This window comes from Mya arenaria, chromosome 5 (assembly GCF_026914265.1).
Source record: "Mya arenaria isolate MELC-2E11 chromosome 5, ASM2691426v1".
Classification (NCBI taxonomy): Eukaryota; Metazoa; Mollusca; class Bivalvia; order Myida; family Myidae; genus Mya; species Mya arenaria.
Genome location: NC_069126.1, coordinates 16,841,134 through 16,867,097, shown reverse-complemented (window position 1 = coordinate 16,867,097; position 25,964 = coordinate 16,841,134). Strand labels below are relative to the sequence as shown.

At 33.7% G+C, this 25,964-nt stretch overlaps 2 protein-coding genes across 5 annotated transcripts in view; one reads left to right on the top strand and one right to left on the bottom strand.

Annotated features, from left to right (window-relative positions):
* LOC128233510 (uncharacterized) overlaps positions 1-24,755 on the bottom strand; it is a 70,417-nt gene extending 45,662 nt beyond the window's left edge. For 2 of the 3 annotated variants that reach the window (XM_052947213.1, XM_052947214.1), the window contains exons 1-7: positions 24,657-24,755; positions 18,149-18,195; positions 17,814-17,849; positions 17,192-17,500; positions 3,541-3,659; positions 2,791-3,034; positions 1,201-1,292 (exon numbers count right to left, since the gene is read on the bottom strand). In XM_052947213.1, coding sequence (XP_052803173.1) covers positions 1,201-1,292; positions 2,791-3,034; positions 3,541-3,659; positions 17,192-17,500; positions 17,814-17,849; positions 18,149-18,182 — 834 coding nt within the window. In that variant the 5' untranslated portion in view covers positions 18,183-18,195; positions 24,657-24,755. The remainder of the gene's footprint in view (positions 1-1,200; positions 1,293-2,790; positions 3,035-3,540; positions 3,660-17,191; positions 17,501-17,813; positions 17,850-18,148; positions 18,196-24,656) is intronic. The other variant, XM_052947212.1, reaches the window with a different exon arrangement.
* An 820-nt stretch (positions 24,756-25,575) lies between these two features.
* Positions 25,576-25,964, top strand: part of LOC128236228 (hemicentin-1-like) — a 28,832-nt gene continuing 28,443 nt past the window's right edge. For both annotated transcript variants that reach the window (XM_052951110.1, XM_052951109.1), the window contains exon 1: positions 25,576-25,646. In XM_052951110.1, coding sequence (XP_052807070.1) covers positions 25,589-25,646 — 58 coding nt within the window. In that variant the 5' untranslated portion in view covers positions 25,576-25,588. The remainder of the gene's footprint in view (positions 25,647-25,964) is intronic.

Sequence of the window (25,964 nt, the reverse complement as noted above, 5' to 3'; positions counted from 1 at the left end):
TTGTTTAGGTGTTACGATTTGGCAATTTCAATTAACTCTCTTACACAGTGGTATGTGTTGATATTGTCAGAACGGCAGAGGTTTGGATGGTTACCTGCAGGTAGGTATTGACTAAACCATAGAAGCAAACATGCCTTTGTACGCTACTATTTCTGAAAATATCAGCAAAATCGAGAAGTTTTTCAATTACATAAAAAATTAAATACCTCGTTTTAGGAAAACTTTCCAAAGATTTTTTTTCTACCAAGCTAAATTAATTATTAAGTTTTTACCACCATCACGCCATGCTGTTTGTCCAACGTACATAATGCTACTTATAATTTTCCTGTTTAAAATGATTACGAGTATGTGTTATGTATTGTTGTTATTCATGTAGTTAGTCAAATAGTTCATTGAGCGTATGTTTCTTGTAATCATATACCTTACTTTAAAAAAATATAATTGTATCTTATATCCTGTAGTCTAATTTTGTTAGGAAACTATTATTGTTGTCTTGACACCTTTCTATTTATACGTTATACCAGGAGCAATTCCTCATCAGACAATTATATGTTTCTGTTCCATTATGTTTTCTTTCTTTTAATCATACCGTGTCTATAGTTATATTTTGCCTTGTGATATTATGACAATGCCAAAAGACCGTTCTGTAACCAACGAGTAATTGATTGGTGTTAAACACAATTAACTGTTTTGTTTTCAATACCCTTAATACTACTCTATAGTTAAACAATTATAATCAATTAAGCAAATGTTTGAAATTGGATGTGTCGTTAAGGGCAATGATAGTTTTTATAAAAATTTGTGAATGAAACGACATTGAATCAACATAGAACCTTCTAATTTCGTAAATGTCATTCCGTTTAATCGTATTCAAATATCACTAATTGGTTACAATTTTTTTAATGTATCTTCTTATTACATGATGGTTAGTAACACAAACGAAACAAAGATAAGCCTTAATAGACTTTGACCTCTTTGCTACTTATATTTTACCTTACTTTAATTCAGATAGATGCCCGCTTCAAACGAATAAATTTTCGAAAATAGGTCAACCCGACGTATAAATTACATATTATATTTTTTCAATTTAATGTTGTGTATTCATTAGATTTACACACATAACTATGTATATGGCATTTTAACATAACTCTGCACATACGATATACACATTTTTTAACAACTTATATGTGTAATACTTACGCCTATGAACAACAGGACGACAATAAACAGGAGGGCAAACACACCATACGTGTCATCGCCTTTCGAATTGTTCGCCGGCACTGTTTCAATTTCTATGAAAAGAGTGCATGGTCGATTAAATATAAGTGCGTAAGGTGAAGTTGATAAGTTAAACATTTTACTTCTATTAAACTGTAACGACTTTCTACGAGTACAAGCGAAACGAAAACCTGCAATATGTCGAGGGGATATGGACAGGAAGTAGCATACTCGGATACTCAGTCAAACGTCTGTCATCTGTGAGAATGTCGGGGATGTCTAACGAACTTTTGGAACTGTTCAAGATCCCTTTTTTCTTGACGATAATTTTGCGACGTATTCCTTATGTTTTATGTTGTTATTTGCCCTAAACTTCTAAGAACGGTCACGAAATTTAAGAGAAAGGTTTGGTCAAACTGTGCTCAATGACATGCCTATGTTTTTAAGAGACTATGAAAGGTGACTTTAATGAGTTTGGACGATTTATTTTACAGTAGTACGCTACTCATTCGACCTTTCTTCGGCATATATATGGAAATTCACGAGATTGTAAAACATGTGCACGATCAAGACCAATATTCTTTGATTGTGTACGATTAAGCAAGCAAAATGTGCACGATTTAAGCAACGAGATGATAGGCGATGATATACAAGACGAAAACTGGCATGATGTTTGATGACGATGGTGCTTCTCTTCATGTTATGTAATGTTGTTACGCCCGAACACAGACCAGGCATATGCTGTTTATTTGTGTGTTCTGCCTTTCTTACTCGCCTTGTTTAAAAAGATTGCCTTTGAAGTTGGTTTTGGACTGTGAGAACATACGGCAATGGGCATGCATTTGCCGAACAAAATGTGTGTATGACAATACTACTACTACTACTACTACTACTACTAATAATAATAATAGATAAATAGATGCAAATACGACACATGGCAATACCGATCAGTACATTAAAAAATGTTGTAAAATAAAGGTATTATGATATAAACTTCCCAATGAGCAGTAATTTGTTAATTAATCATCTATATGTGTCTGTTTAATATTTGTTTGAATTCACACCACACATCAAAAACAATAAAGAGTATACCATGTCAATTAATATAATATACACTACTGGGACTAGATCAATAGGACACACATTTACAAACACCCTGATAAAAAGCACATGGCCAAGGCCAAGCAGAGAATAAATGAGCGTCTAAAACGAACAAAATAGCACATGCATCAAATATCGTGATTAATAGAACTTGAGTTACGGCCTCAGAATTTAGAATTAGTAAAGTAACATCATGGAACATTGTCCAAAGAGCTATGTTTGTGACTATTGAAAGAGACTTTTATATTGATTAGTATAATACGAAATGTGTCGGACAACCAATTTCAAAACAGGCCCTTAACGGTGGGCGAAGTTCACACAAAGACACTTCAGTATAACTGTAAAGAAAAGTTAATGTTTAAACTGCATGTAACTCTTTGTCAAATACGCCGCGGCTACACAGCACTCGGACTATAGTGATAACATGTATGTTTACTTAGTTCCAGAACAATTTTGTAGAAATTAGTTTACCTTTAACGGGATATTGTTTTGAAGATCGCCATTTCAATGGTTGTTCATTGAAAGACGAATGCACGATTCGTACTTCGATTACGGAATAAACGTACTGTCCTATAGTTTCGCTAAAATTCAAACCGAATGAAGTTTTTTCCTTTGCCAATTTAGCATTGCAGGTTCCGTTTGAGCAGGCGTCAGTTTCGTTTACAGTTTTAATGAAAGATGAAGCTGAATCAAGATCAAGTTGTTGAAAAATATTCTGAAAACGAGAAAAGTCACGAATAAACCAACATTTTTGTTGATAAATATTCAGCAAATCAAGCATTACCCGAGAACACGCGTATGATATACTCGTATGTTGTGTTCTCTTACAAATACAATTTTGAAGAGTATGTTGTATGATCTGCTTAAAAATGATATGCACATCTAGAGATCTTTTTTCAATGTTAATTTAAATTATAAAACGATATTAAGGTATTTGTATATGTCTTAATGATTATTTTCTCTTCAAAAAATAATAAATGACTACCATTTATACACAAAGGTAATAGCTAGACTACTTTCTTCTCTTTAAATGGCGTAAACATTTAAAAATATATTTCGAAGATTTATTTCTTATACATAAACTATTATCGTTTGTGAATTAGCTGGGCATTGCTTAATAATTATGACATAACAACATGCAATGCTAGCCAACCCAAAATAGTGTGGACATTTTTAAATTTTAAATCGTATATGAATCAGGCTAGTACTAACTAAACTTACTTCAATTAAGCCGAACCATGTGACTGTAATGTTGTCCGAAATGGAGGGGAAGACACACGTTGTTGGAACCGTCAACGACAAATCCTGTTCCTCAACATTGTCTGCGTCAATGTTAAACTCTGAAAATAAAAGTAGTGGATGGTTATATGGTTAACATTAATTAAACGTACCTAAATATATCATACTTTAGGTAAAGTGTGCGTCACAAGTCTAAGGTTTTTTTCCAAACCAAGTTATCATGAAATATCTGCAACACCTTTTTAGGAAAGATCATCGTTGACATCACCTTTATTTATGATAAACAATTCACAAGCTCTACTATACTTTTTTGTCACAGTTTCACGATTTAACACTTCAGGAAATCTTTGCAATTTTAAACGGAAATTAATAAATGAAAGTCAACAGACATAACATTTTTCAACATAATAGCAACTACCACATATACATATTTGTTGTTCAACTCGTAAGGCGTGTCAATTGTTTACCCAAGTTTGTATATTACATTAACATTGCTATCGCTGCTTACGATTTCTGTACGATTTGAACTTGATGCATTGAAGATGTTTTCAGTTTGTAGCATGTAACGAGTTAACGAGAAATAATTCGATTCCGTTTTTGTTATGTTATAACCCTTATCGATTATGCTGCGACCGAATGCTGGCTCACAAGTAACAACTGTAGCCGAATTGAATCGAATGTCACCAAGTCTAAGCTCATTTCATGAACCGATTATCATTAACTAACTGAATTCAAGAAAGACCGTCAGTGCCTACACTTAACATAAATTATAATTAACAATTGACAATTTGTACTAATTTTTTTATCACAATTTCACTATTTGATACTTTAAGAAAATCGTGTATTTGAAAAAATAATCGTGAAACAATATATCGTCAAGTGTAACAATATTAAAATATAATATATTTAATATTTATTATTTTGAAAAAAACAACCCTGAAATTCGAAATTGGTATTTATTTTATGGAACATTGTGAACTATAAATCGTGAATCGGGATTGATATGCGCAGCTACTACCGGCCTTTCATATTAAATGCTATAATAATGTTATTTTTAGCGAAGCAACGATGTACATTTTTTTTTTTAATTTCGTTTCCACTTAACATATCGCATGTTATGGATTATAAAATAAGGTTAAGAGAGGCGTAAACAAACAGATTTCATTAGCATATAAAATATTAAAGATTGACAATATAACATTTAAAAAAAATGTCAGAAAATGCGGTTCCAAAAAGGTTTAAAAGGAAAGCTTAGGTGCCATGTCAATGGTTTATGATTCTCTTACCATTTAAGGCAATATATAAAAAATACTTAATACGAGCTTCAAATCCTCCTGAGCTGAATGTAAAGTCCACCTTTGGCACTATCGCGCTTCATGGAAATTACTCGCGTGCCCTATTACGTTCATACAGAATAAACGCAGTTAGATAGGCGATCAATCCTTTAATGTACTCATCAAGTGAATTTCACATGATAAATGTGCACACTTCATAGCTTCCAGGAAAAACGGACATTGCAAGGAGGCGGAATACTGATGCGAAACAGGGTAGACATAAGGCCCGACATATCAACATCGGTGACAAACTAATCAATGGAAACGTTTAAAAGAGGCTTACTCTGCTTAAAATGACAGTTTGTTGCTAAAACGCTTATTGACAGTTTAATGTGTGATCACATGACTTGCAAGCTGTTTGGAAATTACATTCCACACTTTTTCAAACAGGGAATTTAGCTGAGACAGCGACAAGATTGATGCGTTTATTGTTTTTATATTATGTATAATAATGAGCATTATCGGCTATTGACTATAATGCCGTTTATAGAAGGAATAAAATAGTATAATTTCTATAACAGGGACGTAACTCGTATTGGCATATTTAGTAATATCGTTGGTGTTATACCATGATGACGTTTGTTTTGTGACGTCATACGCCATGTTTTCAGCTTGGAACAAATTGGCAGCATTCTTTTTACAGAAAATTTAACTAAAAACATATATTGTCATCGGATGATTATGCCCAATTCTCGGCTCAAAAATAGGACCACTGCAAGGGGCAGAGGGGTAAGTCCCTGCAACCGGTGATAGGATGCTGTTACAAGGGCAGTGGATCGTGTACGAAATTTGCGGGCACGTAAGATTCAGCAAAGGCGTGCGAGTCGGGGCCCGGGTTCTCTCCTTCGCCATCAACCTCCGGTTAGTACAGCGAACTTAACAACAAGCTTAGAACAGCCTGCTGACGGGCCACTTTACCAATTGACTTTGGCTTCTGCAGGTGCAGGTACACAATAATATGTCTTCAAGGCTCCGAATCAGCAATCGTCATGCATCAGTATTTCGACACAAGTGCAGTAGACTAGGGCTTCCACGAGTTCTGCCGGAAGCGGTAAAACTACGTTCTCCACGATGCCACCCATCCCATCCCGGGCAACCAGACAATGGTTCCACCATAAGTTGGGACCTCCGCGCCGCTAGCAGGGTGGACTTTACCAGGGCCGATTTTCCCAACGACACATGCAGTTCCGGTCGCCCAGCCAACGGTCCCTCCTGTAAGTGGGGGTTCTCCCTTGCAGACATCGGTTTCGAGCGTTGCCACCCCTGTTTCTATGACTACCCAATGCATGGCAACATTTCCAACGAAATCATTAGTTGCAGAAAATCCTTTGTTATTTTTAAATTCCACAAAGCTTGATACATTTGTTTCGGATCAAATTAAGGATTAGATTTGGAATAGCAAATATATAGATTTCTTTTTCTTTTTAAACCTAATGTTCAAAATGACTTTGACAATAATGTACAACTGGCGTTAAGTTATAACCAGTTGATGTTAAAACCACAGTCTCAAGTCAAGAAAATCGAAAATATCAATACAATGACTGACGCATTCATAAATTATGTTTTGATTTACATACAAAGGCACCCGCATCTGGACAGGTCCCTCTTGTAAATGTTCAGTGTGTAAATAATACCTTTTTGCTTTAAAAAGGTAGAAGAAATTGGGAACTTTAAGATGCTTCAATGAATATCTTTTATCCTTTGTCTTAACGGAAAAGGAGTTTTGTTTTCAGTGGTATGGCTTTCACACACTGGACACGATATGGCATTCAAATACCAGAATAGATTTCAGCGGACTTATTCAATTAAATTTCATGGCCTAATACTAATTATGATTGTCTCAAATTCATATAACATCTGTCGAACACATACAACTACTTGTGTTTTTCTTTCGGCAAGTATTTTGCTTAGGTGGTACGACTTTACTTTTTCAATTAACTTTATTTAACGGTGATTGGTGTAATATCAAAATAACATGATAAATATCATACATCCTCTAAGCAATACTTTCCAAGATTTTACCTATAAAGCTAGATTAATTATAAGTTTTTAAGAACTACACAACGATGTACAAAGCTTTTATTCCCTTGTATATTTTGCAACTTTTTGCTATTTCAATGTATATGATTACCCTTTAAGTTATACTTTTGAAACAACTAACCATTTTACAGTGGTATATCAACTAGTGGAACCGTGCGCGTGTGGACTGGCCGTACAGCCGGGAAAACCTGTTGATGCTATCACTGTTCTCGATACTCTAATCCAATTTTCCTATTTGTATTTGTATGCGTGCTCTTATATATGTTCATTTTAACATATATACTTTAATTTCCAGGTCACAAGCTCTTTGTTATTTTTATTTGATATGTTATGTATGTCTGTTATTCCTGTCAGAAAATAGCTGTTTCTTGTTAACACATACCCGACTTTAAATAAAGATTCTTATATCTTGTATCTTGTACCCATATAGGGTCTCTGAGATTTTGAAGCACATGGCAATTTTTAGGGGCGGGGGGGGGGGCTCAATCGAACCCCTTTGGCAGATGTTACCAGTACGGTAACCAGTTCCGTATGGCTAATGATCCTTCAAGGTCATGGTCAAATATTGACGGTCATTTATGGATAACTTGTAGTATGTTCGGAACCGCCAGCGGACCTTCGATGTTGAAGCCATAAACTGTAGGTCCATGATATGAAATTAACTACAAGGGAGGTTGTTATAAACCCTACTGTAAGTACGCTTATACGTGCATGGTTTGCAAAGCGGTTCACCCTGTTGTTAATTGCACCAGGTCTTGCCCTCAGAGCGTCGCCCGTGAGTCAAGGGACGTAACTCTCCCTAATGTTTGCCCCAAATGTGGAAAGCGGTTCTCTCCCTTAAATATCAACAGGTCACATTTTCCTACAACCGCCACGCATAGTTTTCGTCCCTATTTTGGAAAAAGGTAAAACTCCAATTAAATGCGACGTTTTTAGACGGTTGCTTGATCAGTATCCTAAAAGACAAGATGCCGAGTTTTTAAAAACTGCGGTGTGTTCTTTCAGGGAGTCTGGACTTTTCTGCAGTGGCCAGAGATTTTGGTGAACAGCGAGATTCTGTCAGACATAACATATTTGGAAAAGGTACCTATTGCGTTAGCATGCTTCTTGTATAAAGAGGTTTTGCTCATTAAAAATATGTTTTAATTGTGATAACACAGCTGTTGTTCAGATTCTTAACTCGAAATCATCCAAATCGGAGCGAATGATGCCCCCTGTCCGTCCAATCGTCATGTGGTCTATGCAATTAAGTTTTCATATTAAGGCTGTACATCTTCCTAGTGTTAATAATAAACTTATTGACTCTATTCAACGGATGCAGTGGGCAACCTTTCTTCAGTTGGCCCCGAAAGTACGGATACTCAGCCAACGCCGATTCCGCTGGCATTTTGGACATATTTAAAGGTGAAGTAAATAGATTCAAATTCCTAACTTTATTTTTATTTTTCACCGCCCGTTTCTTTGATCTCCGATAGAAAATAAAATTTAGTGTTTTTAACCTATTGCTACTTTCATAACAACAAAAAATTATCGCGCACAATTTCCAAGATGGCGGAAGCCGGCGCTTCTTGCTTATGATGTTAACTGAAATATGTTTCATCGTTTTGTGATATCACATGCATATTATATGCCATGATGAAAATAAAACTTGAAACTTGCTTATTATCATAATCTTAGCGCTTGTAAGGAAAATGGCCGCCTTTTACGAAATTTTAAAGTGGATTTATTTTGAAGACTGTTGTTCAAAAAATCAGTGCGTTTGTCATTTTGTGATATTTCGGAACGGAATTGTATTTTTTTTTATACCAAAGCATAAACTCACGTAAATATTTCTGTGTGTAGACCTGTTTACACGGGGATACACTAAGAATTTGAATTTGCTGTACAGGTTCCGACTACAGAAAAAGACGAGAATGTGACATTGGATTTGGCTTGTTTGTCTTAAGACAATAAAGTTATACCAACATATCACATACCATTTTAATGGGCATTGGTTCCTCTTTTCATGTCACCCATTTTAAAATGGATTGTTTGTATGTTGATTAAGAAACTAAACAAATGACTCTACTGTGAAATCTGGTTAGTTTGAGTTACATACCTTGTTTCTTTTCTTGTATATCAAAGATATTATATTTCTTCAGATGTGTTGTTTGTCTCAATATATGTACCCAAAATGATATTAATCAACATTTTAGACACAAACAATGGGCCTGATGCCTTATGTTTTGCCAGTGCAGTTTCAGGGACTATTAAAAGCACTACAAAGGTATAAATGCTCATATCAAAATCATGCATATATAATAATTTATGTGTAATTTTACTAATTTTTATTTAAAAGTGCAGTGTAAAATACGTTGGAGTTACGGTTGAAGAATATATTTACATCGGCGTGAATCAGTTGACTTGTGGCGTTTAGGGAGTAAAATGAATATCCAAAATTAATGTTAAAAATAGTTCCTTTAATGTGCGTTCCTTCTCGGGGTGCAGGAATTTGGCGGGGATTTGACCAGTTGTTTGTCTCCGCAGGGCGGGGTTTTACCAAGGATTGGCTGGACTGAAAGTCAAAGTCCCCGCTATTCTCCAGACCTGGGTGGGGGGCTGGTTGCAATTGACTGGTGCATTAGTGTGACTACTTGTGAAAATGACATCTTGTTTTGACTTTATTATGCAAATCTATTATACAACAGGCAGTATGGAGAACGAAACAAGTGTGCACAACTTCAAAACATACATTGTTTCCGAAAAAAAGAAAAAAATACTAAAAATCCATCTTATTTTTATTTATTTTCTCGACGCTTATTTTTCGACATCTTTTTCTCAATTTTTTATTCCCTCCTCCTGGCGCTTATTTTTGAAACATTTCCCGTAACTCGGAAAACACAAAAACTATGGCCTAAATGCATTTCAAACGAATACAGTTTACCTTATTGCTGGCCTCATTCATTGCCGCATTTAGTTCAAGTTGTCGCACATTTGTCTGAATTCAATAAAATGTCCATTTTCCACAATAAATGCCAATTCTTCCGGTATTTCATTTTTCTAAAGCTCAACAATTTACAATATTTCACTCGAGCGTTCATAATACAGAAAATGCTATGTGGTTTACGGCGAATTCGCCCCGTAAAAGATACAAGAATGCCTTTTGTAGCATAGTCAACTTATAAAAGTAATCTCTTTAATGCAGCATTTGTAATTGCAGTTTTGACTTTCTAAGGATAGATGTGACAGCGGACCCCTACACGAAAGTGGCATATATTTCGGATATATCATTATCCGAATGCAAGTGCACACTTCTCATTAGGTGTTCAAAAACAGACCAGTATGGCAACTCTGTTTCATTGATATTTACACATTCTTCAGATAGAACTATATGCCCTGTACTGGTTGTAAAGTTGTATTTATCGGTACGTTCTAACATTGACAGTCCGTTGTTTTGTAATTTTAGTAGGGAGCCGTTGACGAAATACCAGTTTAGAGCAAAGTTAATGAAATGCCTTAAATTTTGTGGAACTAGAGCTATGATTAAAAGTCATTCTCTGAGAATCGGTGCAACAACATAAGCAAGTATGCTGAACATACCCGATTAGGACATAAATCTAATGGGCCGATGGTCAAGTAGAGGAAGCACCCACAGCGCCTTGATAAAATAATACCATAATTGTTATAACTTACTGATATAGCGCGTAAATGTGTCATCTATATTTACAGAGCAAAATGTTGATAATGGGCTCGTCAATTATCAAACGGGAAGAGGCGTATGTAAAAGGACGTCCAATGGGACGATACGTTGGCCCGCCATGGTGTAAAGTCATTTGGGCCGGTGTGCCCGGCCCTCGATATAGCCAGGTACTGAACATTGCAAATTCCTTACGTCAGTGTACTCCTACTCCAAACTACCTGATTATTCATTTCGGGGGAATGATTTGGGCTCCGAGAACAGTGGGCTACTCCGTAAAAACATGAAACGAGTAATTCCTTCATTGACACATTTATTTTCATATACTAGCATAGTGTTCCTATCTTCTTATGTTGAATTGGCGGTATTGATTCAACAACAAAATAATTGAAAAATCCAGAGATAGTGTCAATAGGGCACTGATTCATTACGTTATACAGCATGGGCATAAGGCCATCAAACATTCGGACTTCAACGACAGATTGCCTGGTCTGTTTTTACCCGATGGTGTACATCTATCGTCAGTCGGAAATGACATATTTTTGTCAACCCTTCAACCGGCTCTAGAATCATTTACAAAAGCTCGATATCCATGTACCCGACATAATAAATTGCTATTGGTCCTGGCAGCTGTGCAATTGTGGTCAACGAAGATGGCATGCTAATTAACACTTTTTAAAATGATGGTCAAAAAATGGTATTGTTGGCGTAAGCGCAATTGGCGCTCATTGGCGGAATTCTTTTGACAATTTATCCAAGAAAGTATGAAGTTCATATTAGAACAATTCTTAAAGTGACACTCTTATTTAAAATCAATGCATACATATTTATAACAAACATAAGTTTTTAGTAATAAACCTTTAACTACCTACCAAATAATGTATTTATGGAAAAAAATAATTAATAATTGTAACGTGTAGTTAAAAGCTGAAAAAGCAAAATTATTACCAGCTATTAACTATAAAATAGCTGTTGTTATCGAGAATAATCAACCCGTTTCATCACCTTTATGTTTACGTTAGCAATACACATCTAATCATTCAACAGATCCGCTTGAGGGCGCCTTACAGTATTACGTAATCAAAAGATTCCCGCGCCCGCCATTTCGTTAAAGCATTTCATTGGTTTAAACTTAAAAATAGATTCAGCGCATGCGCTAAATCGAGCGCGCAACCCCACCGATTCACTTTCGTTCAGGCAGTCGAACCGAAAGGTCAGTTTTTTAAGAGCTAGGATTGCTATTTAAGAAAAAACTGTTACTATGCACTGAATACCTTATCCATACTGTTTGGAATCACCAACAGAAGTGAATTTCTTTGTCGTTTGTACAGTTATTGGTACTTATGGCACTGGACTTTTAGATTACAAGTCAATATTGTTTGTTTGATTTATTCATTATGTCTTTATTGTTTGAATATTGAATTAGTGACTGTATGTAGAAACAATGATTGCAATATTGATTGACATTTGATTAACATTTAATTTATATATTAAATGATTGACTTTGAAGTTTGATTATTATTGAACTTGAAAACTGTTGTCGAATGCCAGCCCATATTCTTCCAAATAATAAACTGTTGTATGGATACAAGTATTATTGAATTTATTTCCGAGATAATGTATTATCTTCCTCATACTAGCTTGCATTGACAATTCTATGCTTACTTTAATGTATATTTGCCTATTCGGGGACCATTAGGTTTCAATTCCCTTTAATATACTTTAATAAAGTGTTTTCACTAAGAACAGGTTGCCGACTAGAATAGACAAGTACAGGTCAACTGGCAATAGGGCCGGTTCAAATTAAAAATAAATGAATATCAAATTAGAATAAGTAGTATCTGGCCGGTTACAATTTGTATCAACTGAAACTGAATTAGAACCGTGATTATATTTACGGTGGCATAGACTGAGTAAACGTACCAGGTAATTCTTAGTGTTCAAATCTCGTTTAAACGACTAATGTATTTGTTTAAACGACTTACGTTTCTCGTTAAAACCACTTACTAACTCGTTAAACCGACTGGCGTATTGTATGTTAGGGCTCTAATTAGTGTATGTTTATTGGTTATTGTTATGGATTTTAAAAGTAAATTCATCCTGTTTATGAATAATTATATTTCAGGCAGTTTGTAGCCGCGGCTTTGAGATTATATCATTTTTGTCTGATATCTATCATTTGTCTGTCTTGTGCATCACACATTGTTGTTGCCCTTTTAAAGCTGCACTCTCACAGATTAATCGTTTTGACAACTTTTTCTTTGTCTTTGAACGAGCCAATTTATGCGAAAGTGCAAAAAAAACCAGTGATATAAGACTGCTTACAAAACATGGATCGAAAATCTTAATATTTATGTTCAAAAAATGATGTTTTATGCATTTTTCTTAAACCGTTAGTAACGCTTTTAGTCATTAAACAATAATTTTCGAACGGAAATATGAAAATCTTAGATCTGATCTTTTGTCAGCATGCTTATACCACTGTTTGGCAGACATTTACGCAGAAATTGGCTCATTTCAAGACAAAAAATAAAATGGTTGTCAAAACGGGAAATCTGTGAGAGTGAAGCTTTAAAGCATTATAGGACCATTCCATTTAATCCTATAATCAGTTTAACGAAACTTACAATTTATAATATGATGCCGAATGATGATTTATGTAGTGTACATTTTGTTTTCAGCTTAAGGATAATACAAACATCTACTTGAACAATCAAATTCTTTGTGTTCCTTTATTATCTGCACTATTTATCAAATTTATTACTACATTATTATTTAATTTCGATACCACAAATTACTTTTAATCGGAATGTTGCATTCTTTCACAGTAGAAGATGATATATTTATTATGTGTAAAACATTGCAAAGTATTAAAAAAACTATTGTCAAACTTCGGGTTGTGTTGCATTTAGCCTGAAAATGAACCGAAGCATGTATTCAACTCCGTATTTTTCTAAAATGCTACTTACATATGCTCAAAAAGCACAGTTATTAATTAAGATTCAGCAGTTCATACAGAAAATAAGTGCTTGTGTTCTGAAATAAATATCAAGGATTTTCAATAAGTTGTCACGTAACCGTCGTTACGTATCAACTTTAAAGTGTTACGTAACATAAAAGTTACGTATGAAACACTTTAAAGTAATAACCAAAAATCAATAATAGAATTCAAAATTTATTTGTATCAAAAAGTAAATACTCCATCATGGTGATCAAATGTAGATACACTTAGATGCTGACAGTTCGTGATAGCCGCTGGCTATTAGATCAATTAGCGTGACAGTTCATGACTATAGAATACATCCTTTCGTCTATAACAAGATATTAGATATGCATACCTGTCACAAACTGGACGAGATCAGCAGTATATATGAACGCATGTTACTCATTTTTAGTTAGGTTAGATTTTGGGCGTGGACTAGACATATGGCCCGTATGATACTTTATTATATACTGATTATTATACTTAGAAAGAACGTTGAACAATAAAGACTTAGAACACTTGAACAGTTGTTGGTTGGTTACTGAACGAACTATCACGAAAGTTAAGTGAGCGTTGGCGTTACGCGACAAAGTTTCGGTTGAACCGTCTCAAAGAATAAAATAATCGACCAACTACTTCTTAGTCCACTTATAATTCAACTCTTTTTTCAAATTTTAACCGGTCATATTGCAGTTTAAACCTTCTATTTTGGCCGGCCGCTGGTTCATTCGGAAAACACTGAATAAAAAAAAAATTAATGAAAAAGATTAAACAGATGTTCTTTTGCATAGGACTTAATAACTAAATATACCTCATAACATAGAATATTTGACACTGTATTGCAAACATTCATCCAAAGTAATCTAAATAAACATGTCGTTAAGATAACTGTGGCCTTAATTTGTATTATCCATCTTATTATCATCTGTACATAATTAGCCTCATTAAGGCATTTTGTGTATATAATATAACCGTATCATTGTAATCATTAATATTTTTTTCATATATACATGCATGAACGGTTTTGATAAGAAACTGGCGCTAGCTCGATTTGCATGTACAGTCAAAATTAGAGTAGTTGCTTACGGCTTTTACCTAATATGCATGTTAATGTATAAACTAATGCTTACTAAGCTCAGCTGCCAGTTGTGATATTTGACTTGATTATTATTTGATAGAAAATCAGGTTCACACTTTACAGGCCCAGAACGCTTAAGGGTTTAATAAGTGAGGGAAAAATAATAATAATGCGTATTAAACTATGATAGAGTCTCAGATAATGTCTGGTAAAACATCGATGTCCACACAATGCTTTTTTTTATTTAAAACAGAAATGTAAGGAAATGTCCAACAATATCACTGACTCGACTACTCATTCGCTATATGCTATATAGGTGCTAAATTCAGAATGTGCTTTTGGTTCTGAAAAATGCTTATTATAATTATGATAAATGCATTTTTATCATCATGTGGGTTAAGAAGATGGTTAAGAGAAGTAATTTGAGTAAAGAATACATGTGCATTCATATTTCACTGTAAAATGTCTAAAACGGATTTATTTAAGGAATGAATTGCGGGCTTGATTTCATTATCGGGGTATGAACGCAATCGGGCTGTTCAAAGTGTGTGGAGTCCGAAGGACCCCACGCGTACTTTGACCAGCCAAACTGCGTGCATATCCCCGATAATGACATCAACCCCGCAATTCATTACTTATATTTACACCAATAGTTCATTATTTCATTCAATAATTGTTAAAAAAATAACATTTTCCTACCCATTCTGTAAATAGAACGACCCGACTGTAACCGGAAGCATTGTTTCAAATGACGTTACAATAAGGCGGGAAAAGATCAACCACTTGAAATCACTTAAAATTCAAACACTTATGGCAATAATTCATTTAAAATTAAAAAAGTAACACTTTCTAAAATGTTGATTTATACTTTACGGGACCTGCTAACACAATACAAACAATAACAAGATCAATATTTTGCATGTATACTGTTATGCAATGTACTGCGATCCGAACATATCCTAAGATGGTGCTTTCATCGATTGATAAAAGCAATTGCCGAAAGGCAGTTCATTTAAGGAATGGAAGTTGAGGTGTAAATATGTTTATATATACCTGAATTTAGCAGGTTTGTGTAAACTTTTTAAGGAATGAATTGCGGGGTTGATGTCATTATCGGGGTATGAACGCAATTGGGCTGGTCTAAGTGTCTGGAGTCCGAAGGACTCCATGCGTACTTTGACCAGCCCAATTGCGTTCATATCCCTGATAATGACATCAACCCCGCAATTTATTCCTTATGTTTACACCAATAGTTCATTATTCCATTCAAGAAACGTTAAAAAATACTTCATTTCATTTGACATAACCTTTCAGTAATCCTTTCTTTCCCATTCAGTAAACAGAACGACCCGAACGTAACCGGAAACATATTTTTCAAATGGCGTCACAATAACGCGGGAAAAGATCAACCACTTGAAATCACTTTTAAACGTAAAATTGAAACACTTTTGGCAACAATACGTTTAAAATAATTATAATAACTTAACACGTTCTTAAATGTTGATTTATATTTTACGGACCTGATGACACAATACAAACAATAATAAGATCAATAGTTTTCATGTATATTGTTAAACGATGAATTGCGATCCGAACATATCCGAAGATGTTGCGTTCATCGATTTATAAACGCAATTGCCGAAAAGCAGTTCATTTAACGAATGGAAGTTGGGTTGTAAATATTAATGAATTGAATTTTTTTTTTTTTAAATATTAAACTTTTAACATGATGTTTGTCGAATTCATTTATCATTTCAAATAAAAAAATTGGTCTTAATGAAAACAGTATTTGTATTTTCCATTTAAATCTAAAAAATCATTTTAATAATTTACATATTCAACATTTTGAAACAGTTTTTGAGTGGTTTCGGTTTATTATTTTCACTGAGATGTTTTGCAGATGTAGTGTCAGAATTGCCTGGCTACATATAGTTCGTTAAGCATATATCATCAATAATTTCTTCAATTTGCATAGATATGGATCCCTTTTATGTATACAGAAGGATTGTAGATGTTTGTGTATATATTAAATAAATTGTCAACTGTAACAAAATTGCCTATTTTTTAAAAATGGGGAGAAATACTTCCAAGTTGCATTAACATATATGACTTATGTTTCCTCACCACTCTTAGTATGTGTAACGTGTCCGGTAATAAAACTTCAACCCGTAGAGGCAGCACCTTTGTTTATATTAGTTGTACAAACAATGTTCCAGTTGCTTTAAACTCACACTAGAATCAAACGCTTAAGTTTGAATATTCGTGGTAATCAACACTAATAACGTTGTTGTCATCAATAAAGCATATTTCGGCCTTCAATGATTATTGCAATTTCAACAGGAAATGATTAAACAAAAATCAACAGACATACTATTTTTAAACATAATTACTGGGAAACAAGAGCAGATGTGAATGCGACAATACTAATTGGGATTTATGACTTTTCAGCAACTGGTATGTAAAATGATACCACGATACATAATTGTTGTAAATCCTGTAAGACGTATAATAATTTGACCTACTTTTGTATGTAACATTGACTGTATCGCTGTCGCCGCTTTCGATGTCTGTACATTGGTAAACTCCACACCCGGTTGCATTGAAGTTGTTGACAGTGTGTAGAATGTAACTAGAGTCCGTTTTTGTTACGTTATATGCGAAATCTTTTATACCGCAACCGAATTGTGGTTCACAAGAAACAACTGTGATAGAATTGAATCGAAAGTCTATATCCGTGGTCGAATCGTTTAATTCGCACTCGATTAACAATGGTTTATCTGCGTCAAAGTACTGTTTGTCCTCCCCTAATATTGTAACGGCTGCTAAACAGGCTGAAATACAGAAGAAAAATTCGAAAGCACAAAAAAATGTGTTCTTAATTGTTCATTTGTTTTCATTTTCGAACATATCGATATTGAGCGTTTCCCTTGAAACCAAGAAATCATTAATTTAGTTCATAATTTATTCGATTGCGACAAAAATGTTTCATGTGTGTTCATGCTTTGAATGTGTTTGGATGTTTTTTCGCGACTTTTTACCATAAAGAAAAAACAATAGTTTCTTTCTAACAATATTCCGGGCGATCATACATATTTATATTCTTAACATTTGGACGGGTTTATACAGTATACAACGCAATATTACCGTTTATGCACACCAAGAGGACACCCATTATACATCCTGAAAAACATGCGCAATATTTTATATTAAAAGGTTTCTACCGCTTTAAGTATTTATTATTTTAATACTTTTATTTCTTTGCAAAGTCAAATAATTATGTGCCTTTAAAACGTAAACAACTGATCATGATTTCAGTTCTGAAGGTAAATTGGCTATAATAAACCAAAGATAAACATACTTTCATTGTATGTACCATTTGTTTAGTTGCTGACAAATGTCATATGTGCAAAATATTTTCATTTTTAACATGGGAATCGGCTTTAGAATCCATGTTTGCAACGAGTCAAACATTAACCTACCTTGAAACATCGTCATTCTATTTTGGGCTGACATTATCTTCGGAAAGCTGAAAAGATGAAAGAAATAATAATTCATTCAGCAACTGATATGATGGTGATCAGAATATAAATAATGATAGGGTTTAGGATGATGAGTATTTTGATTATAATGTTTGTTGTGACAATGGTGTCGTGTTTAGCCACAGCTACTGACGGTGAGTATGGCTCTTTTATTTCGTTCTGTCTATAATCAAGACATTTGATAAATTCATACTCCTGTACTAGTTTCCATTGTTATATTAATTAATATATGGACAAATATACGGTACATGGACTCATTGGTAAAGAAAGGAGTATATTTCTACCTTCTGGACACTTTCAACTGGATTGTGATATCATGTTCTGTTATTTAAATGGAAAATTTTCTGACGTCCTGTATCACATTATGTTCGATTGGGTAATGTTAATACATACATCGAGACAGTAAACATGTCTTAAAACGTGTCTTATCGTATAAATAACCCTCATATTAAGTGATATTGTTTTTTCTATGCTTATATTTATTCTAGTATCTGCTAATCGTGTATAGTATATGCCACCATTTGATCAAAAACAGAATTGAAATAAATGGGGAAAGCCCAGTTGTTGAAAATCAAACTAAAACCCTTAATCGACACTGAGCGTTTATATTCATTATGATGGTATTGACCTAGGCTATGGACTACACACCACGACAAACATAGGTAGTATATAAATATTACGTAATGCATACAATTTATTTGCGATTTGATTTTTTTGTCTAGCTTATATTTACCACTAAGTTTTCTACTTTTATCGGAATTGTTTGGATTGGTTTGAGGTTGTGCAAGGAAACTGGTTTAAACCCCAAGTAAAAATAACATTTTTCTGACCATTCCAATGCGATACCCCAACGATCCTTAATACACAACCCTAGTTGTATATATAGTATGTGTTGTGTGTTGTTTTTGAATGGATGTGTTGTTGCTCTGTGTTTTGCCTTTGACCCTGTAACATTGAACGTGATTTATGTTTTGCTTGCCGGACTTATTTCTGTACTTTTTCATATAAATATTGAAATAAATCATTAACATTTTGGTGCTTCCCCAGATCGATATATGCATTCTCATTCATCCCAATATAGCTTTGTATGGCCATTCTTTATTCTGCATGAAATGATTGCAATGAATGATTTCATTCTTAAACGGTTTATGGTTAAGTTTAGCTTAGTTTATTTATATTGAGTTGTTATCAGACGCACAAGGATAACAACTCTACAGTAGACAAAATCCCAGTAATGTACCTATGTGTGTATTGTCAGCTGAAACATTAACCCTTACAACAATTACATAATAGTGATATAATATAGATAGCTACACACTTGAATACTGTCACCTGTAACACGCAAGTGCCATGCTCTCTCGTTATCAGATTATTTCAAACGTTTTGTACCTTTCCGGTTAAAATGTTAGGATGCCTATACATTTAACATTTCATTACATTTGCTTGAAACGAGAATCACTTAAAATTATAAAAGTTTTGATGAATATATTTCGATGCATGCGTATGCCTGTTGTGTTTTATATGTTGTATGTCTGTGTTGTTTTGTACGTTCTATTTTTTTTTCATTTGGTATCCGTTGAACTTTTGCCGTGCGGTTTCAGGTATAATCAGTGTTAAGTATTTTGTTACTGGGCCAGTCCTTGTAGTTTTTAGTGTACTATTGCAGATACAAATATACAATAATTGAAAAACGTATTCAAATGTTTAAAGAGATGTACAACTTTTATCGGTACCTTATTTTCCAAAACAGTGTTTCTATTCAAAGCATTGAATTTCGGTGTTTATTATCTTAAATTAGCAATTTATTGTATGATTTAAGCAGTATCATCATGAAACAATATATTGCACATGCAATACTAATGCAAATAGACCCTTTTACTTGAATCATAGATACTTTTGTTATTTTTTTGTTTCAGAAAAAAAGTTAAGTAACCAGATACTTATATTTAGAAACTATGAGCTGCATTGTTTAGTTTATACAAATTTACTTCAATCGAAATCGTTCAATTTTAATTGTGAAACTCGCTAATAATTTATATGAATTTATAATAGTTTATTGTACGTTTGTTGATAAGATGGCTGCGATATATGAAACACAAATGAATATTCATGTCACGGCAAAAGGGTACTCAGAGTTTGATTTTGAGAAAGTTGTTTTGAAACTTAGATGTTCATCAAAACAGTATTAAAATAAGATTTTTAGGAGGCATAAAAACACCATTTAGGTTTAAGTTTAAGGGTGTTAATCACCAAAAAGTGCAATATCCTTAAATATGTGTAACCAGGTGTAACCGGTGCGATCGTTTAACTTATTCCCGATTCCAGACCGCAAATGAAGAATTGACATGTGTATCAATCTGCAGCCAGTGGAGAAAACCACCACTGTAGAAACCCCGCAGTATTCATATAAGCAAATACGCAATATATTTCTTCGAGAACGGAAACGTTAGGGCATGGACAACGGAGTTCTTCACTGGACCACCAATCATGATGGCTGTGTTGAGAGTTTCCTTTATTTAAATCCTTCCTAAAGAGCCCATTTCAAGCCCTGCTTCTATCTAGAACCGGATTAGTAGAGCTGTTGCGAGGGCCGATTCGACTGAAGAATCAGTTTCATCTTCTTTAGAGTCCTCTTTTTCTCTCCGCTATATCCTTCCAGCCCGCAGAAAGAGTCATGCAGTTTTCCCGCCACAGGGCTGTCTATTCCAAGTCCGATTTCTGCCAACCTTCAAATCCTTTCCTCGGTGTATCTCCTTATTCAATCTCTGTCGATCATATTTATGGTGTGGATACTGGTTCTTTAAGTTAGGACGGAACAGCAACATCATCGGCCAAGACGATTGAGACAACCATCCAATATATATGATGTATCTATCGCTATCAGTTTGACCTCTTTATTTAATATCTGTGAATAAGTCTTGAGTAGCTGGTGATACATATATTCAGATTGTATTCATATTATCTCACGTCCTGTGTTTTTTGTCATGCGTCTTGTTCATTGTCAACCTTCATAGGTAAAATTTACAAATTGGCATTTGCTAGTTATATTACTCATTTCAGATTGATATCTGCTGTACAGTCTAATTATGGTTTTAAGTTTTATGCTTAGTAGATTCCGTAAGATATTGAGCGTATTGTTTTATTACTAATTTTGGCCATGCACGGTTATCATCGTTTTCACCATTTGACCTATTGTAATATTATTAATTGCCATTCAAGATTACTTCTCATCTGTGAAGTTGCAACTGTGCCTTTAAAGGGACTGTGTCACAGATTGGCACCAAATATTTTTTTTCTGTAACGAATCTCAGGACAAGTATCTAATAGAATGTGTTACGCTTTGATATCATAATTGTAACAAAAAAAGTACCAAAATGTAAATAAAAATTGTGTCGGAGACCGGGTTCGAACCCGCGTCGCCAAAATTGAAGTCCAGCGTCTTACTCACTGAGCAACAAAGGCTTATTCTAATCGGGTGACATAATTAAGCTTTACACCTACCTCGGTAATATCACGTAATAACACCGACTAGCCAATCACGCATAAGGAATGATTTCTACCGGGTAGTTCTTTTTGAATGGAAAAAAGGAAATAACTGCTAAACTTAAATAAATTGTAAACTATGTGGTACTTCATTTAGTAAGTTTCAATGCATTGTACTCATCTATGCCAAGTTTATGTCAGTTTTCGACAATTTTCTATTTTTTTCGCTATTTTATAATACGTGAGACAGCCCCTTTAATAGTATGTAAACTATGCAAACTTGATACAGTCCATTAAAGATTCAAAGTTTATGATATTATTTTCAGTATTCATTTCATACATTCTTTTGCTATAAGTTTGTCAAGATTGCATCATTTGTGCGTGTTTTACTGATATTTCGGTTTGATAGTACTTTCCTGTGTCTTATTGTTTTACTTTGTAGAAAAAAAATCATTGGAGAATTTTCCTATGGTGATGTTTTTATAATTTTCATTTATTTTATTTTTATTTCGGATCTCCTGGATGTTGATTACGTGTTATCAAACACTTTCATCATTATTTTTTTTCTTTTCTTGAAATTTGAATTATTTTTTATATATTTATGTTCGAAATAAAAATCTTTCCACAAATGCTGTTCAATTATTTAAAAATATTTCATATCAAGGGCGACAACTGTTTCAACTTCTATTTCTAGTACTTACAATGATTATCTCAAATTTATGATTATTTATATTTTTGTGCTATTCTTTGTATACTTCTTATTTTTGGTAGCCTATTTAGGTTTATGTATACATGTCCTTTGGTGTTCATGTATTTTGTTGACAACAATCTTGCAAAATATGTGTACTTTGTGTACTTTGCAATGAAATTGTTAAGTAAAATACTACAAGATTAAGCTGCTTATTCATTAGATAGATTGAAAAAAAATATATGCTAGTATTTTTCATTGTTCATGAAACATTTCAGTTCTTTCGTTGATATACAATACATTTGCGTGTGATTATATTTTGTGTTATTTGATAGGTTTGGGTGTTTCCCATGTGTGATTGTGTTCGTTTTATTTGATTAGCTTTGATGTTATTGAATTGTTTTTAACCATAGTAACGATTATGGCACTAATCTCAATCAGCCAACACTCACAGTTGTTTTCTGGGTTATTACCTGTCTTCTCCTGTTTCATTCCACGAATTTGGAATTTCATTTGTTAGTAGGTTCAATAGTATAGTAGGTAATATTTCATGTGTATTTGTTGAGCGGAATTTAACCTATAACTCGTTTTATTCCAAGCCTTGTACTTGCGACAGTCGCATCGACAAAACAATTGATGCTTTCTATGTTTAATTCCGAACAAAACAGAACATTACACAACAAAACAGACAATTATTATGCATAAGCTGATCGTCTTAACACATGAAATTATCTTATTTCTGTCAAGTGTTTGTATGTGGTTAGTGCGATACAAGCTTACATTTTTTATTACTTTAACAACTTTATTTTATATGGTATAACAATCTCTATGTTTATGATACTTTTATATTGCCAATTGCGTTATATTTTTGTGTAGTGCTGTATTGGTGTATTTTTGTGTATGAACCTTGTATCTTTTAATGTTTTAGCTATATACTTCTAGTCATAATGTTTTCAAATGAATAATGATTGAACCCATAAATGTCGTAATTATTAAGACAAAGGCACATGCAAAAAATGAAAAATGTAAAGTTATTATTGCTTGATTCTTATTCAAAACTGTGTATCGATTGCCAGGTCTTTGTTTGAGATATAAACGAGAAGTTGCATTTGTATTGTTTATGTGCAATTCATATATCGAAATATGCTAACAAATATGCGTTATATAAACGTCTACGGTATGTCTAAAAGAAAGCGGAAGGTACCTGCTTGTATGTTTATTTTCCACAACAAACGGTATAACTCACTTTCTAGTAAATCTGCATTTGCTCAATTCTTGTGACTGCTCGTAAAAAGTTGTTTCGTATAATAACATTTTACTTGTACCAATAACATGTGCCGAGTGTTTGGTTCAAACCAATGACCTCACCGACTCTAAGCTCAAAGCACTACCATCTGAGCTACGTTGTAGTATTTATAATACTGTTGCAAACTACACTCCTTAAACTATACTTTTCCATTTGAATAATCAGGTTCAAAAGAAACATGAATAAATGACAGTTTGCAATTTTCACTACCATATAAACTACTGAGGAGCTTGTAAACTTAAACTCCTTTGTTGGACTATTTTCCCTTAGTGTAATAAATAAATATGATCCGTTATGTCATTATGATATATGAGGCATTTTGGTAACCTTGAGGCCTTGCGCTTCGATGATTGTTAAGTTTTCATCCCATAACTACAATCCTTCAAGAGCAAATAAAATTCAATAACATAGTTTTGATTATATCTGTACACTGAAACATGTATTCTAAGCATACAATGAAGCAATCATTATTCTGAGCATTCGTCTTGTTATAATACTTGTTTGATGATAACATCCTCTCCATTTTGATCTAGTTACTTACTTTAATACAAAATATGCAATGCAAGCCGGTATACGTACTAAAACTGTATAACACGCAGCCATACTTTTTTTTCTTTAACATCGACTCAAATGGTATAAAACACACATTAAATATCCGCAAACGTAACACTTATTTAAAGCAAATAGGTTTATGATGTTTGCAATCATACTTTTGCACATCAAGTTTCATATAATAATCATTGCATTAAAGTGTTGTTTGTTAGTGTTTGATATTATAGTAAGGAGTGCGCCTCTACACTGCAACACTTTTGTTTATACCAGAAAAACACACAGAGAAAGACATAGTTTAAGTTCTTATTTTTCGGTTTTGAAAACAAACAAACTATTGATTGCTTTAATCGTAGGAATATATGAGAATACTTAGTGCTGTCAACAATCCTGTGAATAAGTTAGACAAAAATGTTTCTTACCAATACGAAACTAACAGGTATCCACTTTATTTCCCGAACAGAACTGTGTTAGATATAAAACGTCACTGATTAAAAACGGAAGTAAAAGCAACCATGGTAAACTATTGATTTGAACATGATACTTTTAAGGTGGCACGTTAACATCCTAAGCATGTGTCCATAAGCTTGTTATTTCAAATTGTCTTTTCGACAAATCCGTAACCCAATGTGATTCAAAGGAGGGTTTTTGTGTGCATTGTGTGTATATCACGTGATGAATACGTCTTATATGCTACGTCTAAATGACAACATTTTGCTTAAAATGAAGACTTAAAACAAATATAACTTTTCTTTAATTGCACCATTTGAAAATGGAACAAATGGCAGTCTTTGTCGCTTAAAGAGCCCCGCCTTCGCTTTGTTACCGGGGTTTGATAAGGTGATTAGTTTCATCAAACACTTCGACAAGCCTGTTTACAAAATAATGTTTTGACAGTGCTCCGTCAGACGGCCGTATTGTGGTAAGGTTTGTCGAAGTGTTTTAAAAACTTCATTCTCAATTAAACTCTGGTAAAAGACCGAATGTGGGGCTCCGTAAGCGGCGTAGACTGCTCTATGTTTCATTTAAAATGATGAAGGAATAGTGAAATAATCTCTGTTTAAAGTCTCCATTCGAAGCAAAATGTTGCCTTTCGACGTAGCATTTATGACACAATTAATCACGTGGTATACGCACACTGTTTTTAAAAGGAAAAATGTCATAGCTTGTTATTTTCTTTCAAATTCCATATGTAATGCACACACATAATGCCAGTTTTCCTAACATCAATATACTCGTAATTATTCATTGTTTAAATGTGTGTACTACCTTATCCTATCTTGCGCATGCGTTTAAGGCATAAATAAGTAAAGAGCGCTATTTACTAAAGTTTATCATATTGCTGAATTGAAACATGGACGAATATGTTGGATTTGTGTTTATAAGTATTTTACACTTTGCTCTTCTTTGCGGTAAGAAACATATAATTTTATATAAAAGAATACAAATTGTTTGTCGCAAGAGGTGATGAAAGGAATGCTAAAATTAATTTTGGAAAGTAAAGCTTAAATATAAACTTTACTGTGGTAACAAAGACAAAGGGCGGTTTAATAAATAAGTTGTAGCCCTCATAACTAATAAAATCTGACGTCGGTATATTAATCAATTGACGTAGGTTATTGCCCATGACATTCATTTTTTATTCATCTGATGGTGTGAAGTTTTTCTCATTAAATATTGTCTTTTATCAAAAGTTTATTCTTTAAGTTATATATGTGTTTAAGTACTGA